The sequence below is a fragment of the Thalassophryne amazonica genome, chromosome 11 (genome assembly GCF_902500255.1).
Source record: "Thalassophryne amazonica chromosome 11, fThaAma1.1, whole genome shotgun sequence".
Lineage (NCBI taxonomy): Eukaryota > Metazoa > Chordata > Actinopteri > Batrachoidiformes > Batrachoididae > Thalassophryne > Thalassophryne amazonica.
Genome location: NC_047113.1, coordinates 17,699,878 through 17,721,135, shown reverse-complemented (window position 1 = coordinate 17,721,135; position 21,258 = coordinate 17,699,878). Strand labels below are relative to the sequence as shown.

General features: G+C 41.6%; 1 protein-coding gene across 1 annotated transcript in view; it reads left to right on the top strand.

Annotated features, from left to right (window-relative positions):
- Positions 1-21,258, top strand: part of ablim3 (actin binding LIM protein family, member 3) — a 228,124-nt gene that overhangs the window by 26,200 nt on the left and 180,666 nt on the right. Inside the window, exon 2 of the mRNA XM_034181319.1 lies at positions 5,624-5,764. Within this exon, the coding sequence (XP_034037210.1) occupies positions 5,624-5,764 (141 nt within the window). The remainder of the gene's footprint in view (positions 1-5,623; positions 5,765-21,258) is intronic.

Here is a 21,258-nt window from a genome sequence, read left to right as displayed (position 1 = left end):
AAAATCCGTTATACAAAGTCCATTATATACGGTGTTTATTACATGGAAAATAGAACAAAAACACTGGGACATTTTTTTTTGTCCGGTGACTGCGAATATCCGGTTTATACGATGACGGTTTCGGTGAGTAAATTTAAATTTACGTACCTCGCAAAGCTTTGACAATGGAGTTGCTTTCATCCCACATGGCTGACTTTATTTTCCCAAATTTTTCTTGTGTTTGGATCTGAAGGGAATCGGTACATCTTGAAGCTTTTGTTGTGTTTACAACCCCAATTCCAATGAAGTTGGGATGTTGTGTAAAATGTTATTTACATTTTACAACACAGAATACAATGATTTGCAAATTCTCTTCAACCTATATTCAATTGAATACACCACAAAGACAAGATATTTAATGTTCAAACTGATAAACTTTATTGTTTTTGTGCAAATATTTGCTCATTTTGAAATGGATGCACACACACATTTCAAGTATGTTTACCACTGTGTTACATCACCTTTCCTTCTAACAACACTCAATAAGCATTTGGGAAATGAGGACACTAATTGTGGGTGACATGATTGGGTATAAAAGGAGCATCCCAAAAGGCTCAGCCATTCACAAGCAAAGATGGAGCGAGGATCACCACTTTGTGAACAACTACGTGAAAAAATAGTCCAAAAGTATAAGAACAATGTTTCTCAACATTCAGTTGCAATGAATTTAGGGATTCCATCATCGACAGTCCATAATATAATTAGAGGATTCACAGAATCTGGAGAACTTTCTACATGTAAGCAGCAAGGGCCGAAAACCAACATTGAATGGCCGTAACCTTCGATCTCTCAGGCGGCACTGCATTAAAAAACCGACATCATTGTGTAAAGTGCAAGTTAAAACTCTACTATGCAAAGGGAAAGCCATGCATCAACAATATCCAAAAATGCTGCTGCCTTCTCTGGCGCTCATTTGAAATGGACAGACGCAAAGTGGAAAAGTGTGCTGTGGTCTGATGAGTCCACATTTCATATTATTTTTGTAAATCATGGACGTCGTGTCCTCTGGGCAAAAGAGGAAAAAGACCATCCAGATTGTTACCAGAGCAAAGTTCAAAAGCCAGCATCTGTGATGGTATGAGGGTGTGTTATTGTCCATGGCATGGGCAACTTACACATCTGTGATGGCACCATCAGTGCTGAAGGGTACATCCAGGTTTTGGAGCAACACATGCTGCCATCCAAGCAACGTCTTTTTCAGGGACATCCCTGCTTATTTCAGCAAGACAATACCAAGCCACATTCTGCACGTTACAACAATGTGGCTTCGTAGTAAAAGAGTGCAGGTACTAGACTGGCCTACCTGCAGTCCAGACCTGTCGCTCATTGAAAATGTGTGGCGCATTAAGAAGCACAAAATACGACAACGAAGACCCTGGATTGTTGAACAACTGAATTCGTACATCAAGCAAGAATGGGAAAGAATTCCACCTACAAAGCTTCAACAATTAGTGTCCTTAGTGCCCAAACGATAATTGAGTGTTGTTAGAAGTTAAGGTGATGTAACACAGTGGTAAACATATCACTGTCCCAGCTTTTTTGAAACGTGTTGCAGGCATCCATTACATATCAATAAATTAACATTAAATATTTTGTCCATCCATCCATTTTCTTCCTCTTTATCCGGAGTTGGGTCGCGGGGGCAGCAGCTCAAGCAAAGCCGCCCAGACCTCCCGATCCACACACACCTCCCCCAGCTCCTCCGGGGGAACCCCAAGGCGTTCCCAAGCCAGCCGAAATACGTAGTCCCTCCAGCGTGTCCTGGGTCTTCCCCAGGGCCTCCTCCCGATGGGACGTGCCCGGAACACCTCTCCAGCGAGGCGTCCAGGGGGCATCCAGAAAAGATGCTCGAGCCACCTCAACTGGCTCCTTTCGACGTGGAGGAGCACCGGCTCGACTCTGAGCTCCTCCCGAGTGACCGAGCTCCTCAAATAAATATCTTGTCTTTATGGTGTATTCAATTGAATATAGGTTGAAGAGGAAATCAAATCGTATTCTGTTTTATTTACATTTTACACAACTTCCCAACTTCATTGGAATTGGGGTTGTATTTGTGCTTCCAAACGCACAACAACCCAACATTTTCAGCAAATAAATAACTAAAATAGATGGATTTACATGCAGATAGATTCAAAGTGAATGCTATTTTGGACCCAAGATGGCACCATGAGTCACGTGACCTTTTTTTTTTTTTTACTTGTCATGTCGCTACTCTCTGAATTAAGGGACTCTACACCAGAGGCATGAGCCCTCTTGGGGCTCGCTTCCCCACCTTACCGGGTGTAGTGACACCCCCCACACCCCCAAAGAAAATAAAATATTTTTGCCACGACAGGGTTTGCGATCAAGATTTCCCACAGCAATTGATCCATGAACTGAAATCCGTAAACGTCTTAAACTGAAAGAAAATATATATCATGAATTATGTTTACATTTTGCAACTTACGTTTTGTGAGATCTGTGTTCACGTTTTGTGAGAAATTTTATTCATGGTTATTATTAACTAATTATTAATGGTTCACTGATATTCAGGGTTTGTGTAAATTTTCAATAATGGTTTGCAGATAATTAATGATTTGCTACAAATTCACATTTTGGGGCTCAACACACCCTTATTCCACAGTGTGCCATTCAATTACGAATGCCCACCATCCAAAAAAAGTGCAAAAATGGGATGAAAGGGCTTATTCTGACTTGCCTTCTAACATCTTATAAAGTGCGGACCTGGCAACCCACTCAAAAACGAAAGTAAGAAGCTGTGCCCGGTTGCGCCCTCCACCACAGCCTCAATACAAATTGTGTTTCTATTTCTAATTTTTAGTCCAATGGAGCACAATCAAACAAGTTTCAAGCTGTACTCACTAGGAATACGCCATTTAAAGATGTTTGAACATGATTAAAGCTGTTAAGACTATGAATACCCAGAAGTTACCACACACTAGTGATGATTTTGTGAATTGGGATGAAATTTTTTGAACAACTTGAAAATTTTACCACGATTTCAAAACTGGTGCCAATGATGGCCGTAACTACGACATGTACTAAGTTTGTTCAAGTCTGACAAAGATGGATCAAGAAGTTACTATGATGCTTCAAAGTGTGCCCCGATTTGCTATTCTGGATTAAACAGGAAGGAACAGCGCTCTGTGGAATTGCACCATAAGGTTTGTGGATTAGCTGCTCTTAGTCGTCTCTAAGGGCCCCTTCACACATAGTACGAATGTGGTTGAATTGCACATGAATTGCGCATGAAGCAGGAATCCAAAATTTTTGAAAAAGTGACACAGCGCACATGTGACAGCGGTCTATGTGCAGCTTTTACGTCATCTGATCACAGTCTACATATTCTGACAGCATTGAAACGGTCTGACTATCGTTGATTGAGCTCTGAGATGGATCGATCACAGCAAACCCTGTCGGCATGTTCTGCCACAGATGTCCACCTCCACTGGACCCCGGCCAGGAAGGGCAAAGGAAATGTTGATATGTAATAACGTATGTGGCACCCATTCATCATGTACAGTGAATGTGAACAGTGTGCAATCAAACGGAAAGTACTGTAGCGGAAAGCTGTACCAACATTCAACGTCCTAAATTTGCATCAAGCAGAGGAGAATATTTTTTTAAACATTATCGACAGACTCATTGATAAATAAAATAATCATTCCTTTCAGTGAGCTCGAAACTGTGGTTTTGATCATGATTTGATCACTGTGCACCTTCCTCAGCTTTAACATATGTCATCTCAGAGGAGATTCTGTTTTGGCAGACATTTATTTTGGCCAGTTTTCAGGTCAGTGTTGTAAATAGATGTTCTACATGGTTCTAACTGGTGGTGACGCAGGCTTGTGTGTTCTAACACTAGTTTTCATTATGTTTCTTTTAAATCTGATAGGATCCACTTTGCTCATTTGCTCAAATTCAGATTTCCATAGCTTTCTCTGTCTCTTGCACACAAGGGAGTGCCATTATTTGTAGCAGTGGCTGGGTGCTTATCAGGCAGGGTAGGAAACAATGAACTAACAGAGCTGAGTGTGGGAGACTGGGAGTGGGAATTAAAACCAAGCTCGCATAGTTCCAGTGGCCACAGTCGTGTCCTGAACAAGAACGTAAACAACTACAGTTGTACATTAAGTCTTGCATGCACAGCTCCCAAGCCTTAGCTGGAGCATGCAACGAGGATCCATGAGGTGAGGCAGGGAGGATTTTTTGTGTGCTCTGAGTGCTTTAGAATTTATCAGCAGCACTGTCACACCAACTCTGACAAAAGAACCAAACTTCTCCAGTCAGTTTTTCTTCCCTCCAGAGCGATAACACAGCATTCCAGATAACCTGTTGTTATACAGTATCCAACTATGCTCTGACTCAGATTCTCCCTGAGGAGGACAGAGCTGGACGAGAGGCTGTCTGGACGTGGACTTGTTCTTGCACAGTGTCTACGCTTATAGATCTGAAAAAAATCTGTTTGCAGCCCAGAGCAGAAAAAGAGACTGCTTCTAAGAGACTGAGATAAATTCTTTCCTCAATTAGGATTGAGGCAATTCATCATTTTGCCTGTTTTGTCAGTGATATCAATCACTGTATTGTTGTTCGGGTTGGATGCGCAATTTGGTTTTCTGAAGATATGTGACATCACTGTCAGGTTTGCAAGAATAATGCATAATGAAGTAAGAATATCCATCCACATTCCAACCTGTCGCAGCTGTGTGTGTGTGTGAGATTCAGTGGGTATGAGTGAGACAGAGAGAATAGAGACAGTGGAAGCCTGGAGCTTACCTAGGTGTCAGACCTCACAGCTTCAGAGTTAGCGTGCATGCCGACATTCGCAAAGTGTCTTGTGAATGCTTCCAGAGGTGTTATCAGGTTACAAAACCAGTGTTTTCAGTTTTAGAAGTGTTTATGTCTTGCTAGCTTTTACATAATATATGAGAAAACCAAAAACACAGCGAAGTTAGCAGCTAGAGACACCAGGAAATGGAGTCACCATGCTAACGTCCGCAAGATCATACCATAAACGTAGGAACAGAATGTGACTTTTTAACCTCTTAAAATACGTCAGGTTTAGCCATATTTGAACATGTACTTGTGAATTTGAAGACTCTGGCAGTAATAGGACTGGACTTATGTTGAGTACAGATGGACGGACAGATGGACGGACAGATGGACGGACGGACAGAAAGCCTTCGCAATACCCGATGGCCATATTTGATGGCCTCGGGTAAAAATACAAAAAGCAAAATCAAAAACAATGTTGAAGTAAATGAAAAAAAAATCCTGGCTCTGCCTCTTCATCCAGATGCTCACCATGATTTAATGGATTCTATCTTGGCCCAAGCTCCATCCCTCTACCAGGTTTGATATAAATTGTCCAGGTAGTTATTAAGTTCTGAAAACATAAACTTCGCAGCTTCTCATTTCTTGGCAGCTGAAATGCTACTAAGTTTTATTGATGAAGCATTACGCCCTCATTGAGAAATACAAATGTTTTGGCTTATGCTTGTGCAAAAAAAAAAATCAGTTTTAACAGAAGCTGCAGTTGCATGTATATATTTGTAGCAATAAAATCATGTCCTTCTCTTTCCAGCAACACCCTATCACCAAGGCCCGACAAGCAGTGAGCGGAGCTCTGGACCAATCCAGTGTAAACGTTGCCGGGAAGTGTGTAAAGGAGAGGTGGTGCGAGTACAGGACACCCACTTCCATGTAAAGTGCTTCACCTGCACTGGTAAGAAATGGGAATTTGATTCACACCAGCACAATACAACAAATGCACAGTGTCTTTTTATATCCCTAGGCCTGAGTAGTCTGGGTCATAGAGGTGGTTATGGTTACATAAACTGCATCACAGAATGGAGCTGTAGACAAGAAATAAGACCTCTAGTGTACCTTTGTCATGCTTAGACCGTCTGTACCACACACATTTTGACAGACTGCCTCTTTTTTTCACCACGTCCACTGCTCATGCTGAGTATCACTGTTAGCTCTCAGTGGGGATTGGAAAGGATCAGAGTTGCTTTGCAGGGTACTCAAGGCTCCAGCTAAGGTAGCTTGTTATTGCACTGCATACTTAGAGGGGATTCCCTCTCTGTTTATGCTGCAGTATTACCCTGCCTTAACTAGCGTTGCACTGTTAAGTTGACTTTGATATCCTTTTCTTTGATATCCATATGCAAACTGGTTTGCATAAGAATTTGATATTTGAATTTGACAGTGGTGAGCACAGATAACCAAAAAATTAACTTCAATAACAGATAATCAGATAACTGAAAAGTTATCTTTTAGAAAAATAAAACAATAAACCACCCAGCTTCTAGTAATATAAAAGTATAACAGACCCAAAACAATGAGACCACACCTTCGTCTTTCAACATTCTCTGCCCCTGCTGTAAGCACTTGTTTACTACAGAGCTCCCAGCACAGAGGCACTCTGAGAGCAGCCATAAGCCAACTCTCTATCATCACAACGTTCCGGTCAGGCGGAGGTCTTGAAAATAAAGTCATGCTGACTTATGGTTTTGATTTATAAATAACATTAATACCGATAGAATAACTCCATTAATGTCAATTCTGTCATTTGTACAAAGTTAAAATATAGCATATATCTTTTAATGTTAAATAATGCACTAATTCTGAGGTTTTGTAACAAACACAGACAGATCGCAAAGGATTCTGGGTAAAAGTGCCTCTGCTAAACACTGATTGGTTCAGTCATTCATTATGTAAACCAACACGTTAATGTGATGTCATGTGTTGGTGTTAACAGATAAATGTGCTTTTGTAAAATATTCCATTTTTTTTATTTGTAAAAACAGGCATTTTTACGGAGCCCTGGAAGTGTCATCGCAAAATGTTTTGCATGGGGAGAGAATGTGCGCACGTTTTATGATGTTGTAAAACGTGCTTTACACTGTGCCAGATGATTTTTTATGCAGGGATTTTTTGGACCGAGTTTCAGGTTAATCGCGCATCCTGCATTGTGTAGTGTACATGGAGTAACAAGCTGCGTTTAACATCTCAGGACCACCTCCTGATCGCCGATCGTATGGTCCAATGAAAAAAAAATCTGTTTGATATTAATCTGGTCGGCCGTCGTGAGGGTATCCTGCTGCTGAAAAGCTACAAGCATCCACCCGCTCGCACTGTGCATGTGCAAACACCGCAGAGCTGTCTTGTAATGTTATTTTATTTATTTATTTTTTTGCTTTTGTTTTGTTTTTAAACTTCATTTGTAAAAAAAAAAAGCCATTTGCAAAGCCAAAAAGTTGATTTGAAAATCATCTGATATAACCGGGGTCAAAATAAATAGAACACTGCCATCTACTGGTTCCCAGATGCTTAGTACTTAGGGTGAATACTGCCATGAACACTACTGGCCAGTAGATGGCAGTAGAAGCCTTGAAAACAAAATTCCAGATATCCCTGTCTGCTACATTTCAAATGCGTGGAATTTAACAAACGCAAATACAATAACAATGTCTATAAACCCAGAGAATATATTCACGAGAGTTTTAGGCTAGAGTTTAATGCTGTTGTCCGTGGAGCCTGAACAGAGTGTCTGAAATGCAGTTGTCCTGTCGTGAACAAACTGAGATTACATCATCCTACCCATAATGCACTGCTGGGCACAGCATGTTCTCACAAAACCTTAAAAATTAGCACATTACTTTAAAACTAAAACATATATCTGATATTTTCACTTTATAAAACTTTCTTCTATAAAAATTTCTCCTTTGTCTACAGAGGATAGAGACACTTTTCATAGAAGTAGCTCTTTTCTGTTAGCAGAGGGTATAACTGTCCATTTGTTACAAAACTTTTAACAGGTAGGTGCTGAACTGATTGTAAATTTTAAAAATGCTTGTCGCTGTTCAGCTTTGTTTATTGGTCACAAAAATTAATCGGAAGATAATTGGTCTGATAATGGTTTTTAAAGTTATCTAAAAAGATAATCCGATAATGAAAACATTATCTTCGATACTTATCTGTTATCAGATTATCGGAAGTGTGCCCACCACTGGAATTTGAATAATAATTTTGGCTATGCATATGGCTGTTGGAAAAGGCAAAGTGCTGGCTCAGATGCAGCTTTCTCTCTGAACAAGCAAGCATGTATTCTGTGCTGAATAAATGTATTCCCATATTTGTTATTATCCACATAAACACCTGATAATAACTTCTATGACACAGGGTGTTATTTTTTATGTCAGTTCTCTGTACATGCTTGTTATCTTGGCACAGTGCAGGTGTTTATCAGATGCGTATGAGCTAATAAAATGTGGGAAATAATTTTATCTTTCCATGCCCAGTAAAATGTGTCTTTGTTACATATTTATTTCTCTCACTCGAGACAGGACAACCCATCCAGTTCGACTCAACTCCCACTGCTCTTTCACTGTGCAAATATAGGCCTACACTATAATGTTTTTGCTTTGTTCTGTTAATATTGTGCAGTACACTCCTGCATTATGTAGATGAGGCAAGAGTGCACTGGAACATTGTGTAATGTATGGCCTGCTCAAGTCTTAGGACATTTCAGGTCATTGTGGCCTCTCAGTCCTCACAAGCATGGCAGTAGTGATCAGAATGTACCCACAAGGTCATATGTCTTACAGGCTGCCACTTTATTGCATTAAAAAGCCCTTCATAAATTATTCGGTTTATTATCCTGTGCTCCATTTACCTCAGAAGTCATAAGTCAAAATTAGGAATGACATCACACTCGAGGTTAACATGCTCCATTTTCCGCAAAGCACCACAAGTTGGAAAATAATCTGGATGCTTCCAAGAGTTTGGAGTATAGAGCGCTACAAACACCAAAGAGTCCCCATAGAAGAGAACAGATGGCGTAGAGTTACATTAGTGTTTTAACTTAATGCTCGGTTTCTAATGTAGTCAGTTGTTGTCAGCACATTCTACTGGGTTAGCCAGTGTAAGTGGCACTAGTTAATAAAAAAAACAAACACTTTGCATGGTATTTCACATATAAAAATACCTCAGCACCATGTCTGCAGACAGCAGTAGAGTAGTACTGTGTGCACAATTTATTAAAATGGATACAAAAAGACAGAAGTGCTGAAAGTATTCAAAATTACAGCTTTCACTACTGTTGCTGAGACTTCCCTCATGGAGTGAAAGACATCATTCTTTCTTGGATCTAGCATATACAGTAAGATTCTATTCTTCCCTCACACTCACACTTACACACACACACACACACACACACACACACACACACACACACACACACACACACACACACACACACACACACACACACACACACACACACACACACACACACACACACACACACACACACACACACACATATATTCTCACTCTGACATACTATGTACAGTGTGCCATTATTTCTGTCCTAATGCCCTTAGAGACACTGGCTTCCAGCCCCAAACATGTCTTATTCATATGCTTATCAAAGCACCAACAAGGCCTAATTTTCAAAACACATGACTAGGATACATTATTTATTTCATTCATTCATTTAAAAGAAAAAAAACAAAAACAAAAACAGAAAAGCAGAAATAGAGCATCTCAATTACCAGAATGAAAAGGGGCAGAGAGAAGAACAAGTCTTATATTTTCTGCCCCTGTTTACAATACAATCTTTCAATACCCAGCGTCATTATTCGACATTATTCGACGTGTGTGTTAGTTAATCTCGGCATTATTCGAGATTAACTAACACACACCCACAATACGAGTAATGCAAGACCTTACCTAAACTTTGTGTGCTTGCTTTTCATACTGACACACACTCAACCACAAACTGGTGATGTAACAGGCAAAAGTTGCAAGGTCTCTACATTCTTGAGTTACATACACAGAAACCTATAACTCCTTTAAATTTGTTTTGGGTGTCTTGGTGGCTTCCCTCACTAGTCTCCTTGCACAGTCAGTTTTGAGAATGGCCTTATTCAGTGACTTGGGAATGTTCATGTGTCCATCCCAACTCTGCCTTGTCTTCAAGAAACTGACCATAAAAGTGATGATTTCTATGAACAATAACACTGATATTTATTTTGTCCAGTTGTTATGGCCCCTGAAAAGATAAGACAATGTATGTAAATGGTTACTGCAACATTTTTGTTTAACAAATATATATTGAGACATAAATGCCACATGCTTCCTCCCACTTCTAAAGACGTGCAGGTTAGGTGAGTTGGAGAGTAGGTGTGAAATCTGCGGGATTCCGCGGATTTCATCATGGGGGGCGGGGGGGGGTGTTAGTGATGTACTCTTTAATCGTGAACATCACTGAGTTTTTCAAATGCTTATCGCAAAGCGTTCTCTTTTTTTACGACCGTGTAAGTTTTATAAGTCCACGGACACTGATCTGTGTGTTACAGATACAAATCAGTTCCCTCGGATCTGCGGAGTTTCGCGGAGGAAAAATGCCACTCACAGTGTAGCTGTTACGACACTTGTCGTAAAGCAGGACTGGTTAGTTGCTGTGGCGACGCTGTGTGACTCGTGTGCGGCGTTTAAGTTAAACATAGCATGTGGACATCCCAAAGTTTTAGAGCTTTCAGGTTTTTAAAAGATTTATGCAGCATGTCTGTACCATGGAGCTACATCACACAGAAAGAAGATGGCGAGAAAGACGGTTTGAAAAAGTCTTATAAGGACAAGATTATGTGACTTTTTTCCACTAATCTAGACTTTCTTTCATTGTAAAAAAGACATTGTGGCTTTGAATGGATTTAGGCTGCATGAATTTACACAAGAATATAAGTGACTTTTTACTATAAGGTATGTTATTGATATTTTACCATGATTTTCCAAATATTCTCCAAGCTTTAGCTGTGGTTTTTGACACACTTTTAACAGTCTTTTCAGTCTTCATAAATTTCATGTAGTTTTAATTGCATAATGCATAATTTGGTTTACAATTAAAAGGAAAATTATTCCAGGTTCTACTTCCACGTCATATTCTGTTATTTCAACATCATCATCATCGACAGGTCAAATAAAAGGTTGAATATAGGATCATTTAAATATGCACTAATTTTGAGATTTGTTCTTCCAGGAGATGCTGAAAAAGTATCATTAGATAAGAATTGAATTCTGGGGCCCCACAGGGCCCTAGACCCCCAGCTCCTGGACACTGTGCACCCCCCCTCCCCAGACCCCCTGCAAATTTTCCTCAGATTTCACAATTTTCATTTCACAGCCCTGAAAACACCAGCGAATGCTCGCTCCAGGGTTCCAAATTTCCAGTTTTCAATGCAGGTTGTAGGTCAGCTGAGGGCGATGTTGTTCTGGTTGAGCCCAACATTTAGCAATGGTTCACTGACTTGCTATAGAATGTAGTTCAACTTTTATCATCAGAGGGTGGGCGCATTGGCATCGCACTCCATGGAGCCGCATTGCTGCTTGGCGGAGCTTATCGTCAACTTAACATTTGTGACGCCAATCAATGTAGCCAATATAAACAATGTAACTGCGACAGCATTACTTGCTACTGGTGCGATGTTGAGATAGGTCCTACAGATTCCTTCATGTTTCTTCATATTTCGACATATTTCCTCATGCCCAAGGGATCCAGAGGAGGTGGTGCATCCAGTCAAGCCTCCAACTTTGGCCAGCAGAAGCCAGCGGAGGAGAACGTAACAGTAGTTGTGTACTAGCGGAGGCGACGTAGCGGAAGCGGAGCTCAACTCTTACCGAGATTTTAGCATGAGTTTGAAGATTTTAAGGATGTTGAAATTTTTTTCCAGGACCATGACAAACATCAGTGTTGCCTGACTGCCGTGGCCTTAGCTCGTCGACATTAATCAACTTTCCACTCTCTGTCAGCAAACGCCAGGCTAATCAACAGAGTGTCAATGCACCATTAACGTGGAAAAAGCAGGTTTAAAAAATGGACGGGCTGGAAATGAAATTGCTGTTTTTTTTTTCCTATTAGGAAAGTGATTTATATACTCAGTCCTTTCATACATATCTTGATTAAATTACAGTGTTACATTTCAAGATTCCGAGAGGGAGGTTATGTAATTGTCTGTTTTACTGTTTACAAGATAACTCAGACAATAGAGAGCCGATTTCAATTAAACTCTCTGCAAAGGTGGCAGTTGGTGCACAGACGACAAGTCATGTCTGGGAGCATGCACTGGCGTCGTGTGTTGCCACATCCATGACACCAAGGAACAGCCTTGGGTCCTGGATGGACAAACCACCCAGGCAGACAACATCCCTATTTAAATTGTAAAAAACAGCAAAAACGGATCACATGTGACTTCTCTTGGCCTTCTCCAGCCACAGGCATCCTCAGTTTTGGTCCACCTATGTGCTGGATCATACACATTGAAATGTGTCAAATGCCAAAATATTGTATCTGCAATGCCCTCACAATGCAAGTAATGCTCCTCCTCTGAGTCTCCCGAAGTAACCACACGTTTGACACAAGTCATTCCAGCAGTTTGCAAAGAAGAGGGAATTCAGTTTTGAGGCAGATCCATAGCCAGAAAATATTTCCAGTTGTTTTTGCAGTTTTAGACCTGGCCTTATGACATCACAAAGCACTACTGGATGAAGGCCTATAAATGGTTGGTGCTGTCTGAGTGCACATTCTTATTCAGATTGCCTTTTTAAACTCACTGAAGGCTGTTCTTTGGTGACGGGTTGCAGAAACATGTTCCTGTGCCTGTCACAGATGTGAAAAAACATGCACACATGCACTTATGTGTACAGGCGAGCATGTGCATGTATGTGTGCGTATCATTCGTGCACACGTGCACACTCTCTGTGGTTGTGAGGGGTTGCTGTGGTAACGGTGTGAAGGGGCACCCAGGCCCTGGTTGGTGGATATTCTCAGCATCTCTATGGTGCCATTAACCAATAGGAAGGCCCTATTCCCTGCCCCAGAGAAAAGGTGGGGGGTGGGGGGGCGAAAATGGGAAAAGAGAAAAATAGGGGGATGGGGTGGGGATGTTCATCTCGCTTGAACATTACATCATCACTTTAGTGTAATATCAGTCTGAGTCTCACTTCTCATTTCTTTTCGTTCTCTCTCCATCACTTTGACAGTAATGGATGGACGTCATATTAAACGCACCTTTCAGGCAGACGTCCACGCTCATATTTCACAAGAGCTTTTCTCCAACCTACGTCCCATGAGGCCATGGAGCGATATTGTGAGGGTCAATGTTTTCCTGTGTGGGCCTCTGCCCAGGCAGCAGTTTTCATTGTTGATTGTCTAACCCCTCCATCCCTCGTGTACAAACATGCCCCGTGCTTTTGTGAAGTTTCCATCTTTTCTCCATTGTCTCTGCCTGCGTTGTCAGCTGTTCATTAACCCCACTGTATTTTTTTTTCCTTTGGGTTAATGGACATGAGTGACGTTGCCGGTTCCTTTTGTTTCAGCTTTTCTCTGCGTGTTTGTTTCATTCCTTTCTTTCCTGATGAGACTCACTCAAGCATGAAATCAATTTCTCATCGAGGGCCTGGATGACATTGCCATGCAGGCTGTACATTTTGAAGACTAACGGTGAAAGTCTATCGTAATATTTCACCAGGCTGTCAAAGCACAATCAGCAGCACGTCCTCTTATCTGTTCAGCAGTTTATGAACACAGTCATCAAACTGTTTCTTCATTTGTTCCTTTTTGTTTCTGTGCAGTTTTTTTTCTTCTAATATTCATGTTTGCCAAGGTTATTGACCTTGACTAGTGACATTGGGTGAATCTATTCATTTACACCTTAAAAGCATTCATCTTTTCTCACATTCTTTCTATTTTACTCTGTACCATATCTCTGCACTATTCTGTTGTTGTTGCATCACAGATTAACGACTGGCAACAATTTTACACGCGAATATGAGCTATTTGTGATTTTGGGGGGAAAAAAGATGTAATAATCTTTGAATTGAAAAATGTAGTGAATGTTTGACAGAGTGAGGGTAAGGTCTGGTCTTGGATGATGTGTTGGTGACATGCGCCAACCACTACATCACAGAACCACTTTGGGTCCTGGATGGTGGAGATACAGTTCATCTCTACTTCTATCACCTGTCTGCCACAGCCAGGTGAGGCAACCTGATCTCATGACAGTTCATGATGACAGTTCATGGTACTGTATATACAGTAGTGTTCAGAATAATAGTAGTGCTATGTGACTAAAAAGATTAATCCATGTTTTGAGTATATTTGAGTATATTTCTTATTGTTACATGGGAAACAAGATACCAGTAGATTCAGTAGATTCTCACAAATCCAACAAGACCAAGCATTCATGATATGCACATTCTTAAGGCTATGAAATTGGGCTCTTAGTAAAAAAAAGTAGAAAAGGGGGTGTTCACAATAATAGTAGCATCTGCTGTTGACGCTACAAACTCAAAACTGTTATGTTCAAACTGCTTTTTTAGCAATCCTGTGAATCACTAAACTAGTATTTAGTTGTATAACCACAGTTTTTTGTGATTTCTTCACATCTGCGACGAATTAATTTTGTTGGTTTGGAACCAAGATTTTGCTCATTTACTAGTGTGCTTGGGGTCATTGTCTTGTTGAAACACCCATTTCAAGGGCATGTCCTCTTCAGCATAAGGCAACATGACCTCTTCAAGTATTTTGACATATCCAAACTGATCCATGATACCTGGTATGTGATATATAGGCCCAACACCATAGTAGGAGAAACATGCCCATATCATGATGCTTGCACCACCATGCTTCACTGTCTTCACTGTAAACTGTGGCTTGAATTCAGAGTTTGGGGGTCGTCTCACAAACTGTCTGCGGCCCTTGGACCCAAAAAGAACAGTTTTACTCTTTTATCAGTCCACAAAATATTCCTCCATTTCTCTTTAGGCCAGTTGATGTGTTCTTTGGCAAATTGTAACCTCTTCTGCACATGTCTTTTATTTAACAGAGGGACTTTGCGGGGGATGCTTACAAATAAATTAGCTTCACACAGGTGTCTTCTAACTGTCACAGCACTTACAGGTAACTCCAGACTGTCTTTGATCATCCTGGAGCTGATCAATGGGTGAGCCTTTGCCATTCTGGTTATTCTTATATCCATTTTGATGGTTGTTTTCCATTTTCTTCCACGTGTCTCTGGTTTTTTGTCCATTTTAAAGCATTGGAGATCATTGTAGATGAACAGTCTATAATTTTTTGCACCTGCGTATAAGTTTTCCCCTCTCCACTCAACTTTTTAATCAAACCACGCTGTTCTTCTGAACAATGTCTTGAACATCCCATTTTCCTCAGGCTTTCAAAGAGAAAAGCATGTTCAACAGGTGCTGGCTTCATCCTTACATAGGGGACACCTGATTCACACCTGTTTATTCCACAAAATTGACGAACTCACTGACTGAATGCTACACTACTATTATTGTGAACGCCCCCCTTTTCTACTTTTTTTTACTAACAGCCCAATTTCATAGCCTTAAGAGTGTGCATATCATGAATGCTTGGTCTTGTTGGATTTGTGAGAATCTACTGAATCTACTGGTACCTTATTTCCCATGTAACAATAAGAAATATACTCAAAACCTGGATTAATCTTTTTAGTCACATACTTGTTCTGAACACTACTTTGTATATTATACTTTGTATGTTATATTAGAATTTTGGCAGCACAGTGGTGTAGTGGTTTCTACTGTTGCCTCTGTGGCCTTTCTGTTTGGAGTTTGCATGTCCTCGCCGTGTTTGCGTGGGTTCTGTTCAGGTGCTTCAGCTTCCTCCCACCTCTAAAATATAAACGTTAGGTAAATTGGAGACCTTAGAAAAATTACTGGAGGTGTGCGTGCAGGTGTGAATGTGTTTGTCTGTTTATGGTGCGTCTGGAAAGTATTCACAGCGCTTCACTTCTTACACATTTTGTTATGTTACAGCTTTATTCTAAAATGGATGAAATTAAATTTATTTTCCTCGAAATCCTACTCACAGCACCTCAAAACGTTTTTGAGATTTTTACAAATTTATTTAAAAAAAACTAAGAAATCACATGCTCATAAATATTCACAGCCTTTGCCATGAAGCTCAAAATTGAGCTCATGTACATTCTCTTTCCACTGATTGGAGTCCACCTGGGGTAAATTCAGTTGATTGGACATGATTTGGAAAGACACACACCTGTCTGCATATAAGGTCCCACAGTCGACAGTGCATGTCAGAGCACAAACCAAGCATGAAGTCAAAGGAATTGTCTGTAGACCTCTGAGACAGGATTGTCTCCAGTCATAAATCTGGGGAAGAGTACAGAAACATTTCTCCTGCTTTGAAGGTCCCAACGAGCACAGTGGCCTCCATCATCTGTAAATGGAAGAAGTTGTGATCCACCATCACTCTTCCTAGAGCTGGACGGATGGGGTGTATAGACAGGATTGGTGGGGCTCAAAAACATTTCTATCTGCAAAAGGGGCCCCTGCAGAAAAGGTTTGGGAACCAGTGAGGTTCCGCTTCATCCGAGGTCGGGTCGCGGGGGCAGCAGCTCAAGCAAAGCCGCCCAGACCTCCTGATCCACACACACCTCCCCCAGCTCCTCCGGGGGAACCCCGAGGTGTTCCTAAGCCAGCTGAGAGACATAGTCACTCCAGCGTGTCCTGGGTCTTTCCCGGGGCCTCCTCCCAATGGGACGTGCACGACACACCTCTCCAGTGAGGCATCCAGGGGGCATCCGAAAAAGATGCCCGAGCCACCTCGGCTGGCTCCTTTCGACGTGGAGGAGCAGCGGCTCGACTCCGAGCTCCTTCCGAGTGACCGAGCTCCTCACCCTATCGCTAAGGGAGCGCCCAGCCAACCTGCGGAGGAAACTCATCTCGGCCGCTTGTACTCGCGATCTTGTTCTTTCGGTCATGAGCCAAATCTCATGACCGCAGGTAAGGGTCGGAACGTAGATTGATCGGTAAATCGAGAGCTTTGCCCCCCTACTCAGCTCTCTCTTCACCACGACTGTCCGATACAGCGACCGCATCACTGCAGACGCTGCACCGATCCGTCTGTCGATCTCACGCTCCATCTGTTCCTCACTCGTGAACAAGACCTCGAGGTACTTAAACTCCTCCATTTGAGGCAAGGACACTCCACCGACCTGAAGAGGGCAAAGCACCTTTTTCCAGTCGAGAACCATGGCCTCGGATTTGGAGGTGCTGATTTTCACCCCAGACGCTTCACACTCGGCTGCAAACTGCTCCAGTGCACGCCGAAGGTCCTCATTTGATGAAGCCAACAGAACCACATCGTCCGCAAACAGCAGAGACGAGATTCTGTGGTTCCCAAACCGGACCCGCTCTACACCCTGACTGTGCCTAGAACTTCTGTCCATAAATGTATGGACAGAAGTTCATACATTTAAAACTTCAGTCTGTAGTTTTCTCTGGGCCCCTCCCTAGTCGGACCAGTGACATGTTTAGCCGCATGTTCTCCTTGAATTGCTGGCTGTCTGAGTGGTGTCCAAAAAATGAGGTGGGCTTCATAGATAATTGGCAAAGCTTCTGGGGAAAACCTGGTCTTGTTAGGACAGACGGCATCCATCCCACTTTGGATGGAGCAGCTCTCATTTCTAGAAATCTGGCCAATTTTCTTAAATCCTCCAAACCGTGACTATCCAGGGTTGGGACCAGGAAGCAGAGTTGTAGTCTTACACACCTCTCTGCAGCTTCTCTCCCCCTGCCATCCCCTCATTACCCCATCCCCGTAGAGACGGTGTCTGCTCCCAGACCACCAATAACCAGCAAAAATCTATTTAAGCATAAAAATTCAAAAAGAAAAAATAATATAGCACCTTCAACTGCACCACAGACTAAAACAGTTAAATGTGGTCTATTAAACATTAGGTCTCTCTCTTCTAAGTCCCTGTTGGTAAATGATATAATAATTGATCAACATATTGATTTATTCTGCCTTACAGAAACCTGGTTACAGCAGGATTTTTTTTTTGCCAGCTTGCACTCGACCGAGACGGACGCACTTTTCTCTTCTCCCTCCCTCCTTATCTTTCCTGCTTTTGTGGCGTGTTGTCTGTGAGGCTGCAGCTTTGCTCTTCTGGAAATGACAAAAATGGATCTGTTAAAGTGGTCTCTGAATGCAATTGACTATTTTTTCTACAAGATCTTCGGGAGCGGAGGACCCGACCTGTCCTGCTGGGACGCATGTGATGGGTTACGTGATGGACTCGTGGAGGAGATGGCAGGTCATGTGCCTTTACATGCTTTCTGTGGAGGACGTTGAAGATGTGTACATATTTGGCTTGGTGGTGACCGGCTTTCTGATGTGTGGAGCGGGGCACTTGCTGGTTTACCGGAAAATCAAGAAAGTGGAAGCAGCTTTGATTGGTCGTTCCAAGCTGCCCTATATGATTGATTCGATTGGGAAGGCAGTGGCTGCGCAGTTGGCGGGGGTTAACCGCGCATTGGATGACATCTCTAGGAAGATTGCAGACCTGGAAACCCGCTATGACCGTCTGTGAAGACCACATTCTACATTTCAGATGCATTGGGAGCCACTCTGTTCTCAGAACTGTGGAATCTTTCAGGCGTCTGTTAATCTGGCTATTCATTTGGCTTCCCCAATACAGCTGCACTTCAAGGTCGCTGTGATAAGATACCTGCTCAGAAGAACAACACTCTTATGCCTCGCTCCCTGGTCTTCCCCCCTCCCCTCAGCTTCTCCAGCTCTGACGTGAACTGTGGACTGTCCAGGACTTTCTCAGCCTGCGCAGGGCTGTTCCCTTTCCCCCCAGACTGTCGAACAAGGCCGTCGACGGCGCCGAAACTGGCTGCCTTCCCGAGTGTTCTGATAAACTGGTCCTTTCAAATCTCGGTTGTCGTCCTGTGTCCTTGTTTTGTCTCTGTGATTATTGTTTTTTGTGCTGATGGGATTTTTTTTTCTTCTCCTTTTCCCTCGTGTTTTGCTTCATATATATGTTTTATGTACCGGGCCGGCCTATGTGTTGTGTGTTATGTGTGTTGTTTGTTATGGGTCGGTGTTGGTTTGCTCAGCCCTGCTGTTGACCAAGTCAGGGATGTACATCTGGAGCTGGTCCCCGGGCGCCTAATGGCAACCTCTGCTCCTACTGGCAAATAGGATGGGTTAAATGCAGTAGCCACATTTCATTGTGCAGGAAAGTTCTTCTGTTCTGTGCATATAACAATAAAATTTCCTTGATCCTTGATCCTTGATCCTTGATGAATATGTTAGTTTAAATGAGTCAACACCCCCGAGTCACACTAACTGTCAGAATGCTCGTAGCACGGGCTGGGGCGGAGGATTAGCAGCAATCTTCCATTCCAGCTTATTAATTAATCAAAAACCTAGAACAGAGCTTTAATTCATTTGAAAGCTTGACTCTTAGTCTTGTCCATAGCCAAATTAGAAGTCCCAAAAACAGTTTTATGTGTTTATTATCTATCCTCCACCTGGTCGTTACTGGAGTTCTCTGTGAATTTTCAGACCTTTTGTCTGACTTAGTGCTTAGCTCAGATAAGATAATTATAGTGGACGATTTTAACATCCACCAGATGCTGAGAATGACAGCCTCAACACTGCTTTAATCTATTATTAGGACTCTATTGGCTTACTCAAAATGTAAAGAGTCCACCCACCACTTTAATCATATCTTAGATCTTGTTCTGACTTATGGTATGGAAAAGAAGACTTAACAGTATTCCCTGAAAACTCCCTTCTTGTCTGATCATTTCTTAATAACATTTACATTTACTCTGATGGACTACCCAGCAGTGGGGAATAAGTTTCATTACACTAGAAGTCTTTCAGAAAGCGCTGTAACTAGGTTTAAGGATATGATTCCTTCTTTATGTTCTCTAATGCCATATACCAACACAGTGCAGAGTAGCTACCTAAACTCTGTAAGTGAGATAGAGTATCTCGTCAATAGTTTTACATCCTCATTGAAGACAACTTTGGATGCTGTAGCTCCTCTGAAAAAGACAGCTTTAAATCAGAAGTGCCTGACTCCGTGGTATAACTCACAAACTCGTAGCTTAAAGCAGATAACCCGTAAGTTGGAGAGGAAATGGCATCTCACTAATTTAGAAGATCTTCACTTAGCCTGGAAAAAGAGTCTGTTGCTCTATAAAAAGGCCTTCGAAAAGCTAGGACATTTTTCTACTCATCACTAATTGAAGAAAATAAGAACAACCCCAGGTTTCTTTTCAGCACTGTAGCCAGGCTGACAAAGAGTCAGAGCTCTATTGAGCTGAGTATTCCATTAACTTTAACTAGTAATGACTTCATGACTTTCTTTGCTAACAAAATTTTAACTATTAGAGAAAAAATTACTCATAACCATCCCAAAGACGTATCGTTATCTTTGGCTGCTTTCAGTGATGCCGGTATTTGGTTAGACTCTTTCTCCTCCGATTGTTCTGTCTGAGTTATTTTCATTAGTTACTTCATCCAAACCATCAACATGTTTATTAGACCCCATTCCTACCAGGCTGCTCAAGGAAGCCCTACCATTATTTAATGCTTCGATCTTAAATATGATCAATCTATCTTTGTTAGTTGGCTATGTACCACAGGCTTTTAAGGTGGCAGTAATTAAACCATTACTTAAAAAGCCATCACTTGACCCAGCTATCTTAGCTAATTATAGGCCAATCTCCAACCTTCCTTTTCTCTCAAAAATTCTTGAAAGGGTAGTTGTAAAACAGCTAACTGATCATCTGCAGAGGAATGGTCTATTTGAAGAGTTTCAGTCAGGTTTTAGAATTCATCATAGTACAAAAACAGCATTAGTGAAGGTTACAAATGATCTTCTTATGGCCTCGGACAGTGGACTCATCTCTGTGCTTGTTCTGTTAGACCTCAGTGCTGCTTTTGATACTGTTGACCATAAAACTTTATTACAGAGATTAGAGCATGCCATAGGTATTAAAGGAACTGCGCTGCGGTGGTTTGAATCATATTTGTTTAATAGATTACAATTTGTTCATGTAAATGGGGAATCTTCTTCACAGACTAAAGTTAATTATGGAGTTCCACAAGGTTCTGTGCTAGGACCAATTTTATTCACTTTATACATGCTTCCCTTAGGCAGTATTATTAGACGGTAATGCTTAAATTTTCATTGTTATGCAGATGATACCCAGCTTTATCTATCCATGAAGCCAGAGGACACACACCAATTAGCTAAACTGCAGAATTGTCTTACAGACATAAAGACATGGATGACCTCTAATTTCCTGCTTTTAAACTCAGATAAAACTGAAGTTATTGTACTTGGCCCC